Source organism: Lygodium microphyllum, chromosome 7 (genome assembly GCF_053477565.2).
Source record: "Lygodium microphyllum isolate KBCC chromosome 7, Lygodium_microphyllum_v1.1.10, whole genome shotgun sequence".
Classification (NCBI taxonomy): Eukaryota; Viridiplantae; Streptophyta; class Polypodiopsida; order Schizaeales; family Lygodiaceae; genus Lygodium; species Lygodium microphyllum.
The window spans coordinates 148,640,102-148,660,776 of record NC_141141.1 but is presented as its reverse complement, the minus strand read 5'-3'; the positions used below and the strand labels follow the sequence as shown (position 1 = coordinate 148,660,776).

General features: G+C 44.7%; 1 protein-coding gene across 1 annotated transcript in view; it reads left to right on the top strand.

The window, feature by feature from the left end:
- LOC148034072 (protein PSK SIMULATOR 1-like) overlaps positions 1-20,428 on the top strand; it is a 207,740-nt gene extending 187,312 nt beyond the window's left edge. The window contains exons 9-12 of the mRNA XM_087682064.1: positions 18,618-18,734; positions 18,847-18,923; positions 19,011-19,055; positions 19,144-20,428. Coding sequence (XP_087538190.1) covers positions 18,618-18,734; positions 18,847-18,923; positions 19,011-19,055; positions 19,144-19,663 — 759 coding nt within the window. The 3' untranslated portion in view covers positions 19,664-20,428. The remainder of the gene's footprint in view (positions 1-18,617; positions 18,735-18,846; positions 18,924-19,010; positions 19,056-19,143) is intronic.
- Positions 20,429-20,675: the final 247 nt, after the last annotated feature.

The following is a 20,675-nucleotide window of genomic DNA, read 5'->3' as shown; positions in this document are numbered from 1 at the left end:
TCTCCGAAGTTTATGAACACCATTGTTCTCTACAAGATTGCATTTCATCTTCTTCAATCTCCCACTCTTGAGCTCAAGCATCCATTCAAGCTTCATAACCCTACTCTCCCTTTGCCTTTCCCTTCTCTTCCTCTCCTCTCTCTATCTCTCTCTTTCTCTCCCTATCCCTATCCCTATCCCTCTTCCTCTCTCTCTCTCTCTCTTTATCCATATCCCTTTATGTCACCTTTTCTTCCTCTCCTCTCTCTATCCCTCTCCCTCTTCCTCTCTCTCACTTTCAAGTTACATCCATAGATATCTGCTCCCTCTCTTTTCCAAATCCCTCTTCCTCTTCCTCTCCCCCTTTCTCCTCATTCTTCTCCACAACGCATAGGCCTCTTCAATTAGAGAGCTTGAGTAGAGGATACTCCGATTCGAGAGCCCAAGTGTGATGATGATGGAAATGTAATCAGTAATGGTGACTTAGGTGAGCTATCTAAGGCCTCTTCTAGTGAGGGTGGCTCTCCTACTTCCAATGTATCTAGGCATGATGATGATGATGAGTCCTCATGAGTCATGAGTTGTTTTGTATTTTGTCATTTTGAGTCCTTCTATGAGCATTCAATGATAGCACACACCATGGCAGATGCCCTTTTGTATCTAGTTTCACGTCTTATATGGCCTTGTAATTATTTTCTAAATTCTAATTCATGAAACTTTGTGCTTTCCATGATCTATCTTTAAGTTGCACATTTTATATGTGTGCATGCTAAATTTTTTTGTGTATGTGTGTGTATTAATGAGCAAATGAAACAATTTATTTTATTTCTAGAATTTTTGTGTGCATTCCATACCCTACATGTTCACGTACCGAACCTATCATACTAAACAAACGAAATTACCTTGGTCCTTTGTCTCTTGACACACCACCTATCGAGTTTGGTCATCTAGAATGTCGGAGGAAGTAGCATCAAATTCCACAAGGAGACCTAGTCCGTATATCTTGCTCACTAAGAGTAAATGATAGCCAAGGCTTGGGACATATAAGACCTCCGATGCATGAACACCACCAACTTCATTAGGAATAACTTGCATCTCGCCAATGCCCTAAAGTGGGATGGAGATTCGTTTCCAATATGAATATACACTTGCATAGGACACAAGTAGGAAATAGCTTTCGTGGACGGAGTGATGTGGTAGGAAGCACCACTATCCATGATCCACTCATGAGCGTATGGGGCCATGAGTGCTACTTCAAATATAGAAAGGAGTCTTAATCACTTCTAGATAAAGCTACTAATGACTTGGAGTCCTTGTTCTTCTCTTGCTTATCTTCCTTCTTGTCCTTGGTGGGGCACTCATTCTTCCAGTGAGTGGTCCTGCTACATAAATGCCAAATGGTGTCTTTCTCCTCCTTAAACTTGTTGTCCTTCTTCTTCTCCTTCCCTTTCTTTTGGTCTTTTGAGTTTTGACCCAAGAATTTGTGGGACTTAAACTACTACTAGTCAAGAACCATGGGAGCCAACTCTTCCCACTTGATGGTGTCGGTACATCCCAAGTTAATCGAAAAAGAACTTTGAAGTTGAAGTTTGGAAGAGGAGAAGTGGATAGGAGGAAGAGAAACAACGGCTGCATTAATGGTTAGATCACTTTAGCAAGGTCTACTTTTTTAAAATGAGGCACAATGGTCATTTCAAACAGTCAACTATTTGAACGCACAAGAACTGTACAGAGCGGTATGAAATGGTACCATACAGAATGTTCTATACAAGCACGAAATGCAACCTTGTCCGTCATCATTCAGATCGTGTGCAAGGATTGCTATTATGGCATTTTCATGATCTCTTTCTTTTGTTCCTATAGTATGGCATTTTCATAGCCTTTTGGCTTCATGAGGGTTTGTTGTAGGTCTTTGATCATGCTTGGTTGGCAAGAAGGCTTGATGTAAATACTCTATACATTGATTCAAACTTCTTCATTGAGAGAGAGAGAGAGAGAGAGAGAGAGAGAGAGAGAGAGAGAGAGAGAGAGATGACTACAGCTGTTCTGCAACTTATAATCATGTAGTCTTGTACTTTTTCATAATGAATACAATTACATATTATGAAAAGAAAAAAGATGGCTACCCTCCTTTCTCACATTTGGCATGCTGTGGTGGGAACTGGGATTTATCAATTTGATTGGATCTTTGGCAAGGATAAACATCATGGTCCTATGCAACCTCATATGAAGATTCTGTTTCACTTTCTTATGTTCTGGGGTTGTTGGCATATTGGGGTCACTACTTATGCATTCATTTTTTATGCTACCTTGGGCATCCAACGTCATGTTGGTAGGCTTAAGGGACTTCTTCAATGGTAGCTTGATCATGCTGATATCTTGACCAGAGATGATTTAGTACGGTCTCTTCAATGACCCTACCTTGATTTTTGCACTTGTCTTCCCTTATTCATGTGACATTTGTACTCTTTTAGTCATTTGATATAATATAATCACTCATTACCAAAAGAGGGAGAGAGAGAGATGGCTACCCTCTTGTCAATAATGTGTTACTTGGAATCTTGAAGAGGAGAGTCCATCAAGCATCAAACGATTTGTTATCTCCATTTGTGTTCTGGGAAAATGATGCCAACATTGGGGGTGTGAAGGGAGGAACAAGATGCGAGTAGAAGACCATGATATGGTTCTGTTATCATTTTCTCTTTGCCTTTATATCTGTTTCAAATCACCCATTTTAACCTTTCTTGAAGATCAAGGTTCCATTCTAGCACTCATTTTAGTTTTTCATGCCAAAGCAAGCATAAAATGGAGTAATGAATCATGGGAACTCGGGTGGATCTTTGAGATCTAACTCAAAATATATGTCTCTTCTTTGTTTCTCTTGAATTTTGGGTGGTTTTGATCGGGATATTTCTCTCCTCTTATGTATTAAACTAGTATGAATATCATGAGCACATTGGATAAGTATAGCATGTGTGCCCTCGTACGTCCTTTTGTTATGAGGTCTCTACAATTTGACAGGTCAGGGGTGACTATCTTGTATGAGAGAGGATATATCCAATCAGAGGAGATATATCCCAAGTAGAGATGGATGATTTAGACAACTCATTGGGCTTTGCAGATTTCCCTTTTAGTTAGTATGTTTGACTGGGGTTCACTTCAGGAGACAATGTGAGACAGGCATGAGTTGCTGAGCCACTCTGATGATCCTGTCTCTGAAATTCAGACGCCCCTCATGAGGATCCTCTCATGGATATATGAGGCTTCAATGGATGACTATATAGACACAACAGAAACCTGATGAGACAGAACCTAATTATAGCACTAGGAGGATTAGTGGACTTTCTCATGGTACAGAGCACCACCTCTTAGTAATAGAGAGAATATCCCAATGCCGCAAGAAGTTTTTGCCTGAAGAGAGCTACACTCATTGAGCAGGAGTAGTGTGAGAAACAAAGATTTAGGCAGGAGTGTGTGTTTATGTGGAAGACCAATCATATTTGCATTCATACTGGTATGATTGGACTTCTGGATTTATGAACTGAAGGAATATGAAAGAGCATTGTACTTGGCTCTTTAGCTTAGGGGTTTTTTCCTCCAAGGTATCATTAATAGGATTTACTTTTCTTTAGGGGAAAAAATATTTGACAAAGAATGTTTAAGGCTAGCCAAATACTAATCTACATCTTGACACTATCTTACATGTGGAGGTAGATCCATTCTTGGAAGAGTGCTTATGGTATCGAAGTGTTTAACAAAGGGCTAGTCTTTTTGCGGTTTGCAATTTGCAATTCCTCCTATGTGTCTTGGAAGAGGTCTCTGCAGTCCTCTTGTAAACTAATACTCTTGTCAAGAATATTTGATGCATCTTACTCTTGTGTTTTTGTTAAAGTTCTCTGGTTGTATGGGAGTTCATGGACATGTAAATTTAGGTATCTAACAACTGATCTTCTTTGGTTGTACTAGAACCCTTTGGCATGGATTTGGATTATAAGTGCACTCATTGATCAGATATAGAAATGCAGTTTTTAAGGACTTTGTTGCTCTAGGTGTTTAGATGTTTGGGTACAAACGATTCCGCTTTCCAATTCATCCTCAATTTTGTTCTTGTGGGCCCAAAAGTTGTTGGAAGAGGATATAAGCTACTGCAATTCCCAATGCGGATATCTCTTGGTGACTCTATATGTCAGCATATAATGTTGGGTGTCTGAAAGCCTGATTGTTGTTATGATATGGTGCTATTGTTAGATGGAGAGAGGATTGAAGCTTAGCTCAGAGTGCAATAGACAGTGTGAGAGTGAAGCACGACACCCAATGCAATAGATTGAAAGAGTGTAATCTAAAAGTACAAAGTACAACCCTTAAACCTTAGGGTTGTAGGGGTGTTCACACCTGAACATGATATGTGCCCGTAAGTGTGTGACATAAGCACATATGAAATAAGATAATAAGTATTGGGGAAAAAACCTCTCATACCGAGAGTAAAAAGTGCCCCAGTGTCCTGTTGATCACCGACACTCCCATCTGAGTGTAGGCGTAAGTGAGGCCTAAGTGAGAAAACCCACCGTAAGGGTGTGACATAAGTACATACGAAATAGGACAATAAGTCTGGTGGGGAAAACCTCTCATACTGAGAGTAAAAAGTGTCCCAGTGTCCTACTGATCATTGACACTCCTATGTGAGCCTAGGCGTAAGTGAGGCATAAGTGAGAAAACCCAACAAACCCCCTTGGAGTGAAGAGTGATCAAGAGTACACGGATCATCCCCCACCAAAGGAGATCAAATTTAAAGCATTACGAAATGCTTCAAATTTGTCACGAGGAAGAGCTTTGGCGAAGATGTTTGCCACATTACTGGTGGTAGGACAATAGACAAGGTTGATATCACCTGCATGTAGCTTCTCTTTGACACAAAGTGATAATGTATCTCAATGTGTTTCATGTGTGCATGGAACATTGGGTTCCGTGCCACTGCAATGGCACTCTGACTGTTAGTGAACAAAGGAGTAGGCCCCATAACAGATACGTCTAGATTAGCTAGCAAGCGTCTAATCCATAGGCATTCAATTGTGGTAATGAAAGCTGCCTTGTATTGAGCTTCATATGACGATGTGGCAACAGTGGATTGTTTCTTGCTAAGCCATAAACAAGATGAGCCAAGAAAGAAACAATTGCCACTAGTGGAGTGACGTGAATCATAATCACCAGCCCAATCGGAATCACTGTAAGCATGTAACTACAGCTGGGTGATTGGCCTTCAGGGGAAGACATGGCGGTTGGATCCTTTTGTCTTTAGGCAAGAGCTCAGGAAGTGGCACCTCCGGATCTGGGAGAGTATGCCATTCAATGAGCTCGAGTGGGATCTGAGAGAGTGGCCATGGCACTAGGCAGAGCACAGCATCACGGAACCTTTTCGACGGACCTTTTGGTGCCACCTATGGGATAGCTGGAGGCCGAGGAGGGAATCATATTTTTTATGGCTCATGGCACATGGAGGCTTGGCGGTGGGAAGTTGGCTTGCCTAGATGCAGGAGGGAGGTTGTAAGCAGTGCACACAGCAACCTCTAGAAACCCCAAAGCACTATCTCGTGTCGTGTGAGGTGGTGTAGCTCATGTGGAGAGAAGCATGCCGCATCCTTCTTTGTATAGCACCCAGCCTTGGATGTATCTCATGGGGAGCCTTTTGCTGGCAGGTGGTCAGCCAGGGCCATCATCTTCCCTATGAGGCCGGAATGCAGGACACGATATTCATCATCGAGGCAGGGTCGTGCGTAGTGGTGAGTTTAGAGGCTCTACTCATCCGCTAGGTACTAGAGCCCACAATAGATCCCTCTGAGGTATGAAAGATCATAGGGAGCCTTACTAGTTGGCATATCTGGAAGGCGCAGTGTGAGGTGGCTTTCGGCGGAGAGAGACTTTCAGTACAGTTGACCTTAGTAGAGCTCCAGAGCTCCATCATCCACTCCCTCTACAGCCGATGGGATCAGGTGCAGGGCAAGTCTAGGGCTCGTCAAGAGCTCCGATGGCACTTCATGCACACTTGGGGCGACTAGGACGACATATTTTTCGTGATGCATGTAGGCAGCCCCAGATGGCGATACACCCCCCCTCCATGGCTTCTTGCCTCCAGTCCCCACAGACCACCTTGAGAGGCTTGTATACATGATGTATTTATGACTTTCATTAGCTCCAACTAGTCTGTTGAGCAAGAACACTCCGTTGTAATGTGTTTTTTTGAGTAATATAATCAGCCACATTTTACCTGCAAAAAAGAAAAAAGAAAAAAAAAGCATGTAACTATAGTGGTCCCCCTTTGGCATAAAGCAATCCAAGAGATCTAGTACCTTGTAAATAACGAAAGACACACTTAACAGCTTGCCAATGTGACATGCATGGCTGATGCATATATCTGCTTAGGGCTAAAACTGCAAACTGTATGTCCGGCCTAGTGTTGCATAGGTAAATAAGACATCCAACTGGTGGAGCATATATGTGTATATCAAACAGATCACTGTCATCATGTAATGACAACTTTAGTCCAGGTTCCATTGGTATAAAGACTAGCTTGCAATCTTGTAAGCCAAACTTCTCAAGAAGTTTACCAATATATCTTGACTGTGATAAACTAATACCTCTAGCATCATGTATGAATTGAATGCCCAAGTAATAATGCAAAGACCCCAAGTCTGACATGTCAAAAGTTTGCTGCAGATTTTGTTTGAATGCTTAAATTTGATCAACATGTGTCCCTGTAAGTAAGAGATTATCAACATATAGACAAATGATTAGCATGGATCTCCCCTCTTTACATACGTAAAGGGTAGACTGAGATGAGCTGTTTATAAGCCCTTGGCTAAGCGAAAAAGCATCTATCTTTGAATACCAAGCTCTAGGAGTTTGTTTCAAACCATATAAAGCTTTTTTCAACTTGCAAACCAAGTGTTCGGATCCCTCAATTGCAAAACCAATGGGCTGCCGTACATATACTTCCTCATGAAGTTCCCTATGTAAAAATGTAGTTTTAATATCTAACTAATGCACAGTTCATCCATAATGGGCAGCCAAAGCAACCATAGACGTGATGGTCATCATTTGGGAAATAGAAGCAATTGTCTCCTCATAGTCAATGCCTTTTTTCTGTGCATAGTCTTTAGCTACAATCCTTGTCTTATATTTGTCAATGGATCCATCTGCATTCCGTTTCAGCTTGTAGACCCATTTTGTTCCAATGGCTTTCTTTCTAAAGGGCAAAGACACTAAATCCCATGTTTGATTCTTAGTGATAGAATCCAATTCAGCTTGCATTGCTGCCATCCAATGCACACTTTGTTGTGCATCCTCAAAACATTCAGGCTCCTCATCATCAAGTGTGCTTGCTGCCATAACAAACTCCATGGTATGTACAATATCATGCATACGAGCTTGCCTTCTAGGATAATCAGCCATGGGTGCATCCGGATGACTATCTTTCATAGTCTGTAAATATCATCTAGGCATTTGTCTTGCCTCCTGACTGTGTATGAGCTCTTATTGGATTTCAGTTTCAGCACTTTGCTGAGTATTCAGATCAACCAATGGCCGATTTTCTGTATTTTCCAATGGAGCAGCTGACTGAACATTGAGTTCACTTGCTGAAACTCTAGCTGAATCACCAAATGTAATGGGCAGCAGCCCTTCAAATACATCATGGGCAGCTTGATATGTGTCTAAACTATATCCCTTTTTTAGAGATAGGATCAAAGAGTCTGTAGCCTTTGCTCTCACTACTATATCCCACAGAAATGCATTTGACAGCCTTGCTATCCAACTTTTTCCTAAGTACCTGGGGAATGTGCGATATGCAAGACACCCAAAGGTACGAAAGTGTTCAACTGAAGGTTTCCGGTTGTTCCAAGCCTCAAAAGGTGTAATTTTCTTTAATGCTTTGGTGGAGCATTTGTTTAAAACATGGCAAGCACACATGACGGCTTCCATCCAAAAATTGTGTGGCAAGCTCTTTGCTTTCAGCAGACATTTGGCCATCTCCATGAGTGACCGATTCTTCCTCTCTGCAAACCCATTCTGCTGTGGAGTATAAGGAGTGGTGAACTGATGGACAATGAATGCCCTTCTGCTTCAAAAAAGAATTCAGCATAGAGGACATATACCCCCCTCTCCCCCCGGTCCGAACGAAGAGTCTTTATTTTACAACTAGATTGATTTTCAACAAGTGCAACGAAAGCCAAGAATGCATCATACACTTTTGACTTTTTTACCAAAGAATAGACCTAGCAGAATCGTGTAAAGTCATCAATAAAAGTCACAAAATAGTAACATCCTCACAATGACTTTGTCTCCATAGGCCCATATACATTTGAATGCACTAACTGTAACGTGGCTATGGCTCTAAAAGCAACATCACGGGGAAACAAAAACGGATGCATTTTCCACAAAATACATCCTGCACACAAGTGTTGAGGAGGTCTCTCTAGAAGAGGTAATCCATCTAGTATCTGTGTATACTTTAAGAGCATCAAGCTACCAAAGTTCACATGCCCCATCCGAGTATGCCATAACTGTGCGTGTATCATAGTAGAAGTAAGAGTGGATGCCAAGTACGCTGATTGTTCAACTGAAAGAGCATCCAACTCATATAACCCATGATATAAAGTGCCAGTCAAGACCAAAGTCATGTGTTCTTTGTCTCTCACCATGCATTTGTCATCATCAAATGCGACCTGCAATCCACAACGTGCCAAAGAAGAAATAGAGAGCAATTTTTTCTTTATGCTTGGCACAAACAAAACATCTTGTAAGCGGAGAATAGAGCCGTCAATGGTTGTAAGCACAATCTCTCCAATACCTCTAATAGGGTATGATGCATTGTTGGCACACTCTACAGACTTGCCAACTGGAGCTGTACCGAGAGAAGGAAATAAATCTTTGCGAGATGTGATGTGCCTAGAAGCACCACTGTTAAAAAACCGAGTGCCTGCATCCTCAGTAGAGCTAAAAGCTCGATCAGCCTAACAAGTGTCATAACTGCATGTGTAAAAGCAATAGTCGCTGTCTGCAACAACAGACGTGGACTCAGTAGCAGTGGAAGGAGCATCAGAAACTGACATTTCTGATTTCTTTTTCTTCTCCTTGGTGATGCGCTTTCTACACTCTGATGTAGTAGCATGGCTTCTTGCAATAATGGCATTTGTCCTTTTTGGCTTGCATACCTCCTTGTTTTTTATTCCATGTGAGGTGCCTAAAGTCCCAGAGCTCTACGGAGCATTCTTTACTTGGCTGCCTTTGCCCTTTTGTCTAGCCATAAAAGCCTACTCAGAGGCTATGACATCCACATCACTATTTCTTCTTGTTTGCTTCTCTTCTAGAAGCAAACTGACTACCTAAAGAAAAGTGATTAGCTATGGGGCAATCCTCATGGTGAGGTTCAAGGCCGTATGAAAAGCCAAGTACGAAGGAGGTAATGAGTTCAATATAGTAGATATCATCTGTGCATCTGAATAGTACTCATCAACATTCATAAGTTGCTTACGCAAGTCCTGAATTTTGTTTCAGTGATCCTGAATAGAATCACCCTCATCCATTTTCAATGTCTCTATCACTTTCTTTAAGAAAGAGATGCGAGTCTCATTCTTACTTGCAAACATCTGCTCCAAAGTTAGCCAAGCTTCTCGTGAAGAATCTGCTGAACGAATATGGGGGATGATGGACTGTTGAACCGCCAATGCAATCAGTGACAAAGCCTGTGCATCTTGTGTATCCCATGCTGCTTGAGTTGTTGATCTTTGGGAAAGTGGCTGAAGCGGAGTAGGCTGAAGTGCCCGTTGTCCACGTCCTCCTGGAGGAGGAGTTACTGGAGCCACTACTCCGGGCCTAACTTTTTCTCCACTTACATAATTCCAAAGATTTTTCGCCACAAGCACATTTTTCATCAAGAAGAACCAAAGTAAGTAGTTGTTACCATCCAATCTATCCTCCTTGGATACATAGGTAAAGACATCTCCTCCCTGATTTGCCATGATAATCAATTACGAAAAGAAGCAAAAGAGCAATGTCCAAGCTGGACCAAACTGGAAATTACAGCAAATTACAGTAAATAACTTGGTGCAACTAGTACACTCACTCTGTCAAAAATGTCTGTAATGTGTTGGGAATAAAGGCCCTCGTGCCTTCAAATGTACCCGGGTGTGAACACACCCTTAGCACTTGTACTTACACATATATATCTATCTAAAAACCCAAAGGTACACACTCATCATTGTACCTTTAAACTTGCTCACTCTCTGCTATTATTCTGCTCTCACTCTCTCTCTCTCTCAGTGCACAACAAATACCTACTGTCTCCATCTTCGTGCCTGACCCGCCACCAGAAATTGGGATCAGAGCACAAGTTTCACGAGCTTCCCGGGACCACGGCACAAGTTGCTCGAGCCACAAGGCTTGTTCAACACAGGTTGTACTGAAGACTAATAGTCGGGTGATAGGGCAGCAGTCAAGTGACCAACGCATGTGTGGCAGTGGTGTGACAGGCTGGGCGAGTAGGCAATGGCTTGATGTGCAGGGCAACAACCAGTCGAGCAAGGCGATAATGAGTCGAGCAAGGAGTAGGCTTGTAGCATCACAGCGTGGCGGACTGACGAACAAGACTGATGAACAACGTGGCGGACCGATGAACAGCATCGCAGGAGGACGGATGGGGTGATGATGCATTGTTGGCACTCTGTACAGACTTGCTCACTGGAGCTGCACCAGCAGAAGCAAATAAATCTCATGGGGTGATGTATTAATGCAATTGGGATAGATTGGTCAGTAAAATTTGGGGGTTTTGTTGAAATTGCTCTATTTTTGGCAAAAGTGGCATATTCTATGTATGACGGAGAAAATGCAGATGTGTGGTTGATGCTTTGAGCACAAAATTTTGGGGCTTTTGACCGTGCGTGTAAAATTTTATGCGTGTGGGTACATGTAAAACAGAAATTGCAGCTAAAATTTGGGATTTCTCATGTAATGTGATGCATATGCCCTCGGAACAGCTGTAATCAGTTGTGGAATGCTGTAGCACATGGTTTGGTGCTTCTGAAAATTTAATTACAGATCTGAAATCTGTGCTTCTAAGTGGTCATTTATTGCTTGTTAGTACTTGCTTGTACTTTGATCACTTGGGTGATAGTTTTGGGCCTGCATTTGCTGCTTTTTTTTGTCACATTTGGGCTGAGAATCATGGATAGCAGCAATGACAGCAGTAATCTAATGCACATAAAGAAACTTGAAGGAGCGCATAACTTTGCAGTTTGGCAAAAGTAGTGCTACAATATCATGTTGCAAAAGAAGCAGGCAAAGCCGATCAAAACACAAGGGGCAAAGCCCGCGGACATGGAATAGGAAGATTGGGATGAGTTAAATGAGGTAGAACGAACCCTGTCCTCTAAAAAGGTTAATTAAGGAAGTTGTTTTTACATGTCACACTGAAAAGTGATAGGACTAATTAGACAACTAAAGTACGCCAAGTGAGGAAAGTAGGAGGGTGGAACCCCCAACGGGTCTGTCCTAAAGCAGGGTGGTCCCAGAGAACTGGGAGGCTTCTCACGAGGTTTTACTGACAACTGACGCTTAGAAATCGTTAGGCTAGAACCCCGACTCATACCGTTTTAGGGGACCGGAATGGGACTATACCCTATGGACAGAGAGGTGGAGCGCTGCATCCCTCTCGTTTCCCATTCTCTTGGAACTAAGTGCGGCATGGGTCTACTTCGGCTTGGTTATCTCTACGCAAAGTAGGATGGCCCAAACCGACGTTAGAAAGCTGTCAGGAGACCTTGACCACTAGGGACTCAAGTTCAAGTCGATCCTAGTGGATTTGGCCGTAAACATTCCGTTGCAAGGCGGATACGAGAAACCCTAGGCGACAAACCCCGTGACATTTCATGAGAGTGTCGGGCGGTGTCGCTTAGAATCGTCTCTTGACGGACCGTTAAAAATGTGCTTGGATAGCCGATAGGCGGGCACGTTACATCTATGCAGACCTGCAGCAAAGCGCACGTGGATGCCTCATAGTTTCTCCTCCTCATTAGTAGCTTCCACACCGCATAGATGCCTATCCGGTCAGTCATAGGTTTCCCCATGAGCTTACACCTTGTATCATGGAATGTGAACAGTCTCCACTACAGTGGGGCACGTGGTTCTAGAAAGTTGATTGTTTGGCAAGAGCTGCAGCGTGCCCTTGCCTGACGGATCAACATCCTACTTCTACAAGAGCACAAGCTCACGCCCACCCAAGCCTAGCGGGTAGGAAAGGTACTCCTGGGCAGCTCTCGCACTTACTGGGAGCACGCCATAGGTGCCCACGGCAGGAGTGGAGGCGTATGCACCTCGATCGGCCCGAGTCTCACTGCCTATGTACAAGACCACGGGACGATAGTGGCAGGGAGGGTTTAATGGATCAGACTGGACATTGGGGACTCCTGCCTAGGAGTCCTCAATGTCTATGCCCCTACAGAGGTTAGGGCACGTAGCAAGTTCTGGATGGAGATCGCAGAGGGACTCCCAGAGGTGGACTCCTGGATCGTTGGAGGAGATTTCAACAACCTGGAGGCGTTGGAGGACCAACAGGGTAGAGGCAGAAACTACCAGGGAATGGCCGGGGAGGAGCAGGAGGTATTTCTACTGGCAGTAGGTGCATGCGATGCGTGGAAAGGCCTTGCCTTCCACAGGAGGGAGAGATCGCAGGACTTCGCTTGGGGATAGAGGCGCCTAGGTGGAGTCCTGTTGGAGCAGTTGGATAGATTTTATGTGGGAGAGTGGGGAGGCTCTTGTGGAGGCCAAATAGGGAAGTTGTCGGGCAGCACGTTGTCCGATCACTGTCCGGTTCTCCTGACAGTAGACCCCTCAGCATCTGCCCTAGACACACGATCCTGTCTGATCCGTGACTCAATCTATAGGAGGGAGGAGGTGACGAGACAGATAGAGCAGCTCTGGAAAGGTCCTAGCCGAATCGAGCAAAATCTGCCAAGAGGCAACCATATAGGCCAGGAAGCGGAGCTAGGAAGAGGATAGAGCACTCCAGCGGGACCTTGCAGCCACACAGAGATTACTACAGGAGGCACTCGGGGATCCCACCCTCCACGCACAGGAGGGGTGAGCGCGAGCAGCCATTGCGGGCCTAGAGGGCAGGCGCTCAGAGTTCTCGTTCCGCACCTCAGCAGCTTTCTGGGCGTGGAAGGGGGATACGATGTGCAAGGAGTTCTTCCAGGTGCACGAGCGTCGCACCTCAGGAGAGCAGATACGCAGCCTCCGAGATCAGTATGGAAGGACTCGCTCTAGCCCTCAGACGAGGTGATGGAGATTGCCACTCACTACTGTGGTCGCCTTTTCCAACAGGAGACAGCCTCAGCTAGAGGACAACGATGTAGGCAGCAGGTCTGGGATCACATCCCATCCCTCGTCACAGAGGAGATGGAACACTCCCTCCTAGCTCCTTCACAGAGAAGGAACTAGAAGAGGCTTTCCATACACAAGACGGGCACAAATGCCCAGGAGAGGATGGCCTCTCCAAGGCCTTCTTTACTACCCACTGGGAAGTGGTGAAGGACCCCCTACTGATGGCCTTCCGGGAGATTTTCACTTCAGGATAGATGCTAGGGAGCCTTTTGGCAGGCCTCATCAGTCTTCTCCCCAAAGGGGCAGATCGATTGGAGCTTTCCCAATGGAGACCGATCACCTTATTGTCAGTAGCCTATAAGGCATTGGTAAAGATGATTGGTAGGCCACTACGTCCCGTACTGCCAGACACCATCCATGACACACAGACAGGCTTTGTCCAGGATAGGAGCATCCTGGACAATGTATTACCTTCTTTGAGGTGGCAAACTGGGCTCAGCACAATGGGTAGAGACTGGCCATACTTCTCTTGGATTTCGAGAAAGCTTATGATAGGGTGGATTGGGATTTTCTAGAGGGCACCATGGCGAGGTTGGATTTCCCACAGGCTTGGATTCACGGGGTCTTACAGATCGGCCACCAGCAGGGTTCTCATAGGTGGTAGGCATAGGGAGGAGTTTCAGCTGGAGAGATCAGTCCGACGGGGCTACCCTCTAGCCCCGTACCTGTTCCTCCTCTTTGCAGAGGCGATGTCTCATTTCCTCAAGTCCCGTGTGAGCGGTTTACTCGGCCTCCGACTTTCAGTGAGAGAGGAGACAGTGTTGCTAGACTTAGAGTATGCAAACAATACAACACTCCAATAGAGGACGATGAGTTGATGTTGGAGAGAGTGAGGTTGGCTCTTAAGATGTTCTATCAACAACGAGAGCAAAAATCAACTGGTGAAAGTTGGTTGGTTTTCTCACAGACGCGGACTCTAGCACAGAGTAGGGCGTCCACCTTGGATTTAGATGGGTGAGCAAAGGGCATCCTTCGGTACCTAGGATTCCAGGTGGGACGCGACATCACTCCCGCCTAACAGTTTCTTCTAGTCCTCGATTCTATTCGGAGGAAGCTGACCTAGTGGACACGGCTTGTTTCTCACTAGCTGGCCGAGCCTTGGTGGTTAACCAGGTTCTCCTAGCGACGGCCTGGTACATCGCCTTGTGTTGGTGTTTCTCCTCGTCTTGCATAGTGCAACTTCGCCACATTGTGCAGAACTTTCTTTGGTCCGAGTTCGACGGCTCCAGGGATTTTCGGGCCAAGGTGGCGTGGGCGACCATCATACGGCATTTGTCAAAGGGAGGGCTCGGGATCATAGACCCAGAGTTTCAGAGTATGGCCCTCTTGGGCAAGCTAGTTGTACACGGCCTCACACCGGAAGGGCAAACCTAGAAGGTCCTACTACAGGAGGGTCTTCAGGATTGTAGACGGACGCTTGGTGGTGAGTGGAGACAGTCCCTAAGATGGATCTTCACGTCAGCCCAGATCAACCCTTCGAGATTACCTTTCCTACGCAGCTTACTCCGCGTGTGGCAGGGTCTCCGTAAGACCCTAATCCAGAGCCGCCCAAGTTGCCAGGAGGAGATAGACCATCAGCTGGTGATCTGGAAACCCCTGGTCAAAGATCAGAAAGGGGCACAGATTGGCGAGCGCCCCCACATCCAGTGGGCTGGTTGGGAGGCCAGCCCGGCTTGTACCATTAGGACAAGGTGGGAGGTGTATAGGATGGCAGACGAGGAGGTGCTGTAGCGATTATCAGGCTGCGAGAGAGGAGTGGAGTTCAGGCGAAGGGAGATAGACACAGCAATACCTCTGGAGTGGCTTGCTCCCCCAATACGAGTGCTGATAAAGCCCGGGAAGGTATGGGCCGCTAGGTTCTCACTAGCAGGCGTCCCCCTATGAGTGGCAGGTAGAGTGAGCGGCGCCCTGCAGGGGACTTTCTTCACTGTTCAAGAGGTGGGGTGTCTGGCCCTTGAAAGAGGACAGTAAGTTGAGGGATTAGTTGCCCTGTCATGGAGGAGGATTCGGGTGGTGGGCCTTTAGGGGAGGACATGGCGACTAGACCCCTTCGTTTTCTGGATGGAGCTTAGGGAGTGGCGCCTTTGGATCTGGGAGGGCAGACCACTTCATGAGCTGGAGTAGGATCCAAGAGAGCGGCTATGGCCGGCCACGGCAGTAGCCAAGAAGCCACCGAGGTTCCTGGAATACACTGCTAGGATTGGCAGACACATACTGATGCAGGAGGACATGGATTGGGTGCCGTCACGTAGCAGGCACTAGGCAGAGCACAGCATCACAGAGCCGTTCCGGCGGACCTTTTGGCGCCGCCTACGAGATAGTTGGAGGCCGAGGAGGGTATCGTACTTCTTATGGCTGGTGGCACATGGAGGCTTGGCGGTGGGAAGTTGGCTTGCCTAGATGCAGAAGAAGGGAGGTTGTAAGCACTGCACACAGCAACCTCTGAAAACCCCAAAGCACTGCCTTTGGTCATGTGAGGAGGCGCAGCTCGTTTGGAGAGGAGCATGCCGCATCCTTCGCCGTATAGCACCCAGCCTTGGATATATCTCATGGGGAGCTTTCTCTTGCAGGCAGTCTGCCAGGGCCGACACCTTATGTATGAGGCCGGGATGTAGGACACGATATTCATCATCGAGGCAGGGTCATGCGCAGTGGTTGGCTTGGAGACGCTACCCATCCGTCAGGTACTGGAGTCCACAGTAGACTGCTCCGAGATATGGGAGATCATAGGGAGTCTTACTGGATGGCATATTTGGAAGGCGCAGTGTCAGGGGACTTACGGCGGAGAGAGTCTTTCAGCACAGGCAACCTTAGCAGAGCTCTGGACCTCCATCATCCACTCCCTCCACGGCCGTTGGGATAAGGTGCAGAGCGAATCCAGGGCTCGTGAACTCCGTAGTTATTTCATGCATACCTAGGGTGGCCAAGACCTGTTTTTTGTGATGCAGGTAGGCAGCCCCAGATGGGGATACACCCCGCCTCCATGGCTTCTTGCCCCCGTCCCCCCTAGACCGCCTTGAGAGGCTTGTATTCATGATGTATTTGTGACTTTGCATCAGCTCCAGCTAGTCCGTTGAGCATGAGCACTCTGTTGTAATCAGTTTTTTTTTTTTTTTTTCTGAGTAATATAATCAGCCACATTTTACTTGCAAAAAAAAAAAAAAAGGCATCAGAAGAGACACCGTATTTGGGACTGTCCTAGGGCTCAGGAGGTATGGAGGGGAGCCCTTGGATGGTGTTTCATGGCATAGCAGAGTCCACAATTATGACTTGGGAGACGATTGCATGGGTCACAGATAGAGGCCTAGCCTAGATGTATAGGGAAGTCATCCCTATCTCGTCTCAAGGTGGCTCTTGAGCAAGATTGCCATGCCATATTTTTGACAAAAATAACATAATCTGAAGGGCACTCTCACAAATGGCAGCTCATAGCTAGCATCATTGCTTAGTATATTTGGACCATGAGATATAGCCACACTATAGATCTATTAGACATATCCACTACAGAGGCTTCTTCCAAGATTTGGACACAGATTGTTCATACTCTCCGTGGGACATGGGAGAGGATATAGGGTTGCTCAGAGTACGGAGAGAGATGCTTTCTTTGGGCCTGGGATTTTGGCATGTTCTGTCATTGTCAGCGACCTCTTGATTTATTATTCACTCACCCTTGTAATGGCTTTTCCCTTTGTTGTAATTTTTTTTGGAATGGGATACTTTGTCTTGAGGGAATTCTTTGATAAAATCATTCTTTTATACAAAGAAAAAAAAAAAGAAACTTTCATTTAAGACCATGTATATTCAAAATACAACAGTCTAGACCCTTTTATAAGTGAAAAACCTAAAAAGCAACCAAGGTGTTCCTGTTCCTTCCCACATCTACCTTCTTGGCATGTGCTGCATGAAAGGCGTGGCATACATGCCATCCTTGAAATTATTACACATGGCCCTGTTTCTTTTAATTTTTACTAGGACTAGAGATACCACATCAGAAGTCCAAAATTAATAACTTGTTTGACTATGCTCTTTCATGTGTACAACCATGGGGTTCTGCCATCTGTCACCTGCTAAAAATAGCAATGTTCAGGCAGTTGTGCCTAATGGCCTATATATTGCTCCCCGGCGCCGCCCCCCCCCAAAAAAGAAAAAGGAACAAAAATCTCACATCATGTCATCTGTCTATTGTTGGGTTAAGAGTCTATTTAATAGACAGTGTGCTTGTTCTTTGCAATTGTGCAGCCATTATTGTGGGGTTGTTCTAATTGAAGGGAGTTTGCTTTTTTTTTTTGGGGGTGGGGCGGTGAAATACTTGCATGCACACACTACATTTTCTTTGTAGATACTTAGATGACTAGTGGAAAACCTCACAAGACATGAAAACTCGCCCTTCATTGAAATGCACGCTATAGGGATCTCTCAATGATAGATTGCTCTGAAGGAACAGAACACATTGCATAGTCAGTGAGATAGGAAATCAGGACAGGACTCAGGGATGAGGGACAAGAAGGAATGGCCATTCCTGTCCTACATTGCACAGGAATGGGCTGGGAAGAACCTACCATTCCCAAATTTCCTAACTCCGAAAATGGCCATTCATTGCCACTATGGTAAAAAGATACACGATATGGACCTCCAAAATACTGATCATTTTTCTCTAACACGAAGCAATCATGCAAGGATGTATGCAATGATTTACAAACATGGTCAAAGAGCTCAATATCCGGCTCCTGCACCAATAGCACTCAAATCATGAAAGGATCAACACAATAGACAAAGAGCCCAATATCTGGTTCCTGCACCAATAACACTCAAATAATCTGTTCAACTGTTATCATATGCCAAATGGCCCAGAAATATTTGAAAGAGGTTCCTAGGAAACCAAGACGCAGCATAGCAGACAACCTGATAACCTTTGGCTCTTGTTTTGAAGCTTATGAGAAACACTAAATATTCTACTAGGAAATCAGTGCCAGTCTTTCTTATGCACCTGGATGTTTTGTACTTGGTGCATGTGATTTAGATTGGGAATCACTTTCTATGTTTGTATAGGTATGGCTTTTGAAAGTGCATGATATCTAGTTCACAGAAACAACTTCATTGCAGGCTAGTGTCTTTTATTCATTCAGATTCCATACTCTAATGTACAGGTTAGGTGAACTATTTGTATGACATAAGTTGAATTCTAAGGGAGGTCCTTCTATGAACAGGTCTTGCAACCAGGATCTGTTCCACTGGATGCAAGAGAGAACTTGTATCACAGTCTTCCATCCAGAATCAAAGGGGATTTGCGGCATAAGATACTTGAGTTTAAAATCAAAAGGGAGGTAGGCATCAGAAATTTAGAGTGCCTGCTTTCGATGTTGCCTAGGAAAATTTGCTGGAGCATTAAAGAACGTGTTTTGCTATGGTTATTTATCCAAGATATGTCTGTTGCAGCTTAGCCTTACACACATCAAAGCAGAAATGGAGAAGATGCTAGCTTGGCTTGTGCCAATTGCAGTAAACACTACCAAGTAAGCGGAAGTGTGATTTTATGTCCCAGGCAAAACTTCTGGTATGCAAATTTTCAACTTCGGTATTTACTCACTTTACCTTCACAGGGCACATCATGGTTTTGGTTGGGTTGGAGAATGGGCAAATACAGGGTATGGTTCTCCATCCATAGTGAATTAATCACATCATATCTCATCTCATCTCAAAGCAGTTGAAACACTATCTGTGTGCATAATGCAGGTTGATTATCGACAAACGACTTCCCGGTCAAACACCTATTGTACTGGTTCAAACTCTCCATCATGCTGATAGGAGGGTCACAGATGATTACCTATTGGAACTTGTAGTGCTTCTTCATTACTTGGTATATTTAGCCAGGGATACTGTTCTGCTTATTAATAAGCCACCAACTTATTCACACACAGGAGAAAGATCAGTACTTGAAAGTGAGGAAAATATGATGAGTGAAATGCAACATACATCAATGCGTCAGTTATCTCCTGAAGACCAGAATATGCTTCAACACATAAGTGATGGTGACATGAGACCTGGAATCAGCAGAAGCCAAAACTTCGATCAAAGTTGCAGCAGAAATTATTCTTTGTCACAAAACTTGGCCAAAAGCAATAGTTTTCCTTCCATCACACCCTCGGATAATCACCTACCTGACCTCAACAATGCCCAGTTAGCTTCTATTATAGATTTTGGCAAGGACAAGGTCAAAGCTATGGACTTGATAGACCGTGTCAATGATGTCTAGAACAATATGGAACACAGACTATTTCGCATGGTACTGAAGCCATCAGAAATGGATGCAGTGAATACAGGGGCCAGTAAATGAGGACAATGCTACCTTTAAGATATACACAGCAGGCCCTTCCATAGTGCATGGAGGTCATAGCTTGGACCTCTTATGAAGACTGCTGATCCAGAATTTACAGTCTTGTTGGCCAGCTTTTCTAGTTTGGGCATACAAGGAAAATTAGCCACGAGCATCCATTCTGCAAATGAGGTATCTTACACTGCAAATATACCAGCATGGACATCAATATCCATTGTGTCGGTGTGAGGGAGAGATGATGTAGCCAATACTTTCCCCACCATTGGAGAAGTGAAATGAGAAAAGTGTATATACGAGTTGAGCTACGACTACTAAGGTACTTGAGTGGCTTAAGTGGATGGTGTCAAGTTGGCAATGGTCAGTCGCATAACATGTCTATAATGGCATGGCCAATGTTACCAAGATTTCTCTAAGTGCCACTGGAATAATTTAGGCCAGTAAGAGGATTAAGGTGATGGCTCCACCATTGCAAAGCATCCTTCTGTCTAAAGACCCCAAGATCTTTGTTCAAATGTGGCCATGCAAGTTCTTTTGTCAAGTCCATGCAACCTTTGGGTGAGCTTGTAATAATTTGAAGCTGGTAAAGCCCACTTTCACTGCAACAAAGCTGCAGTCTAAATTGCTGGTGAACATTTGCTCTAAGTCTTTCTCATTCAGTTTGCTTTGACTCTCTTCTTTCTACATATCTTAATTCATGAAAATAAATCATCGTATGGTGTCTTATATTTCTTGGTGATTATGCACACGCACACGCACACGCACACGCACATGCACACTCTGTATGTGTGTGTGTGTGTGTGTGTGTGTTGATTATGATACATATCGAAGGCTATAGGCTGTATAATCTAGATTCTAAGAAGTTTAATATTTGTAAAAGACATATATAATATATCAAATGTCTTAGCAAGATTATAAATGTGTCTTTTTGGAC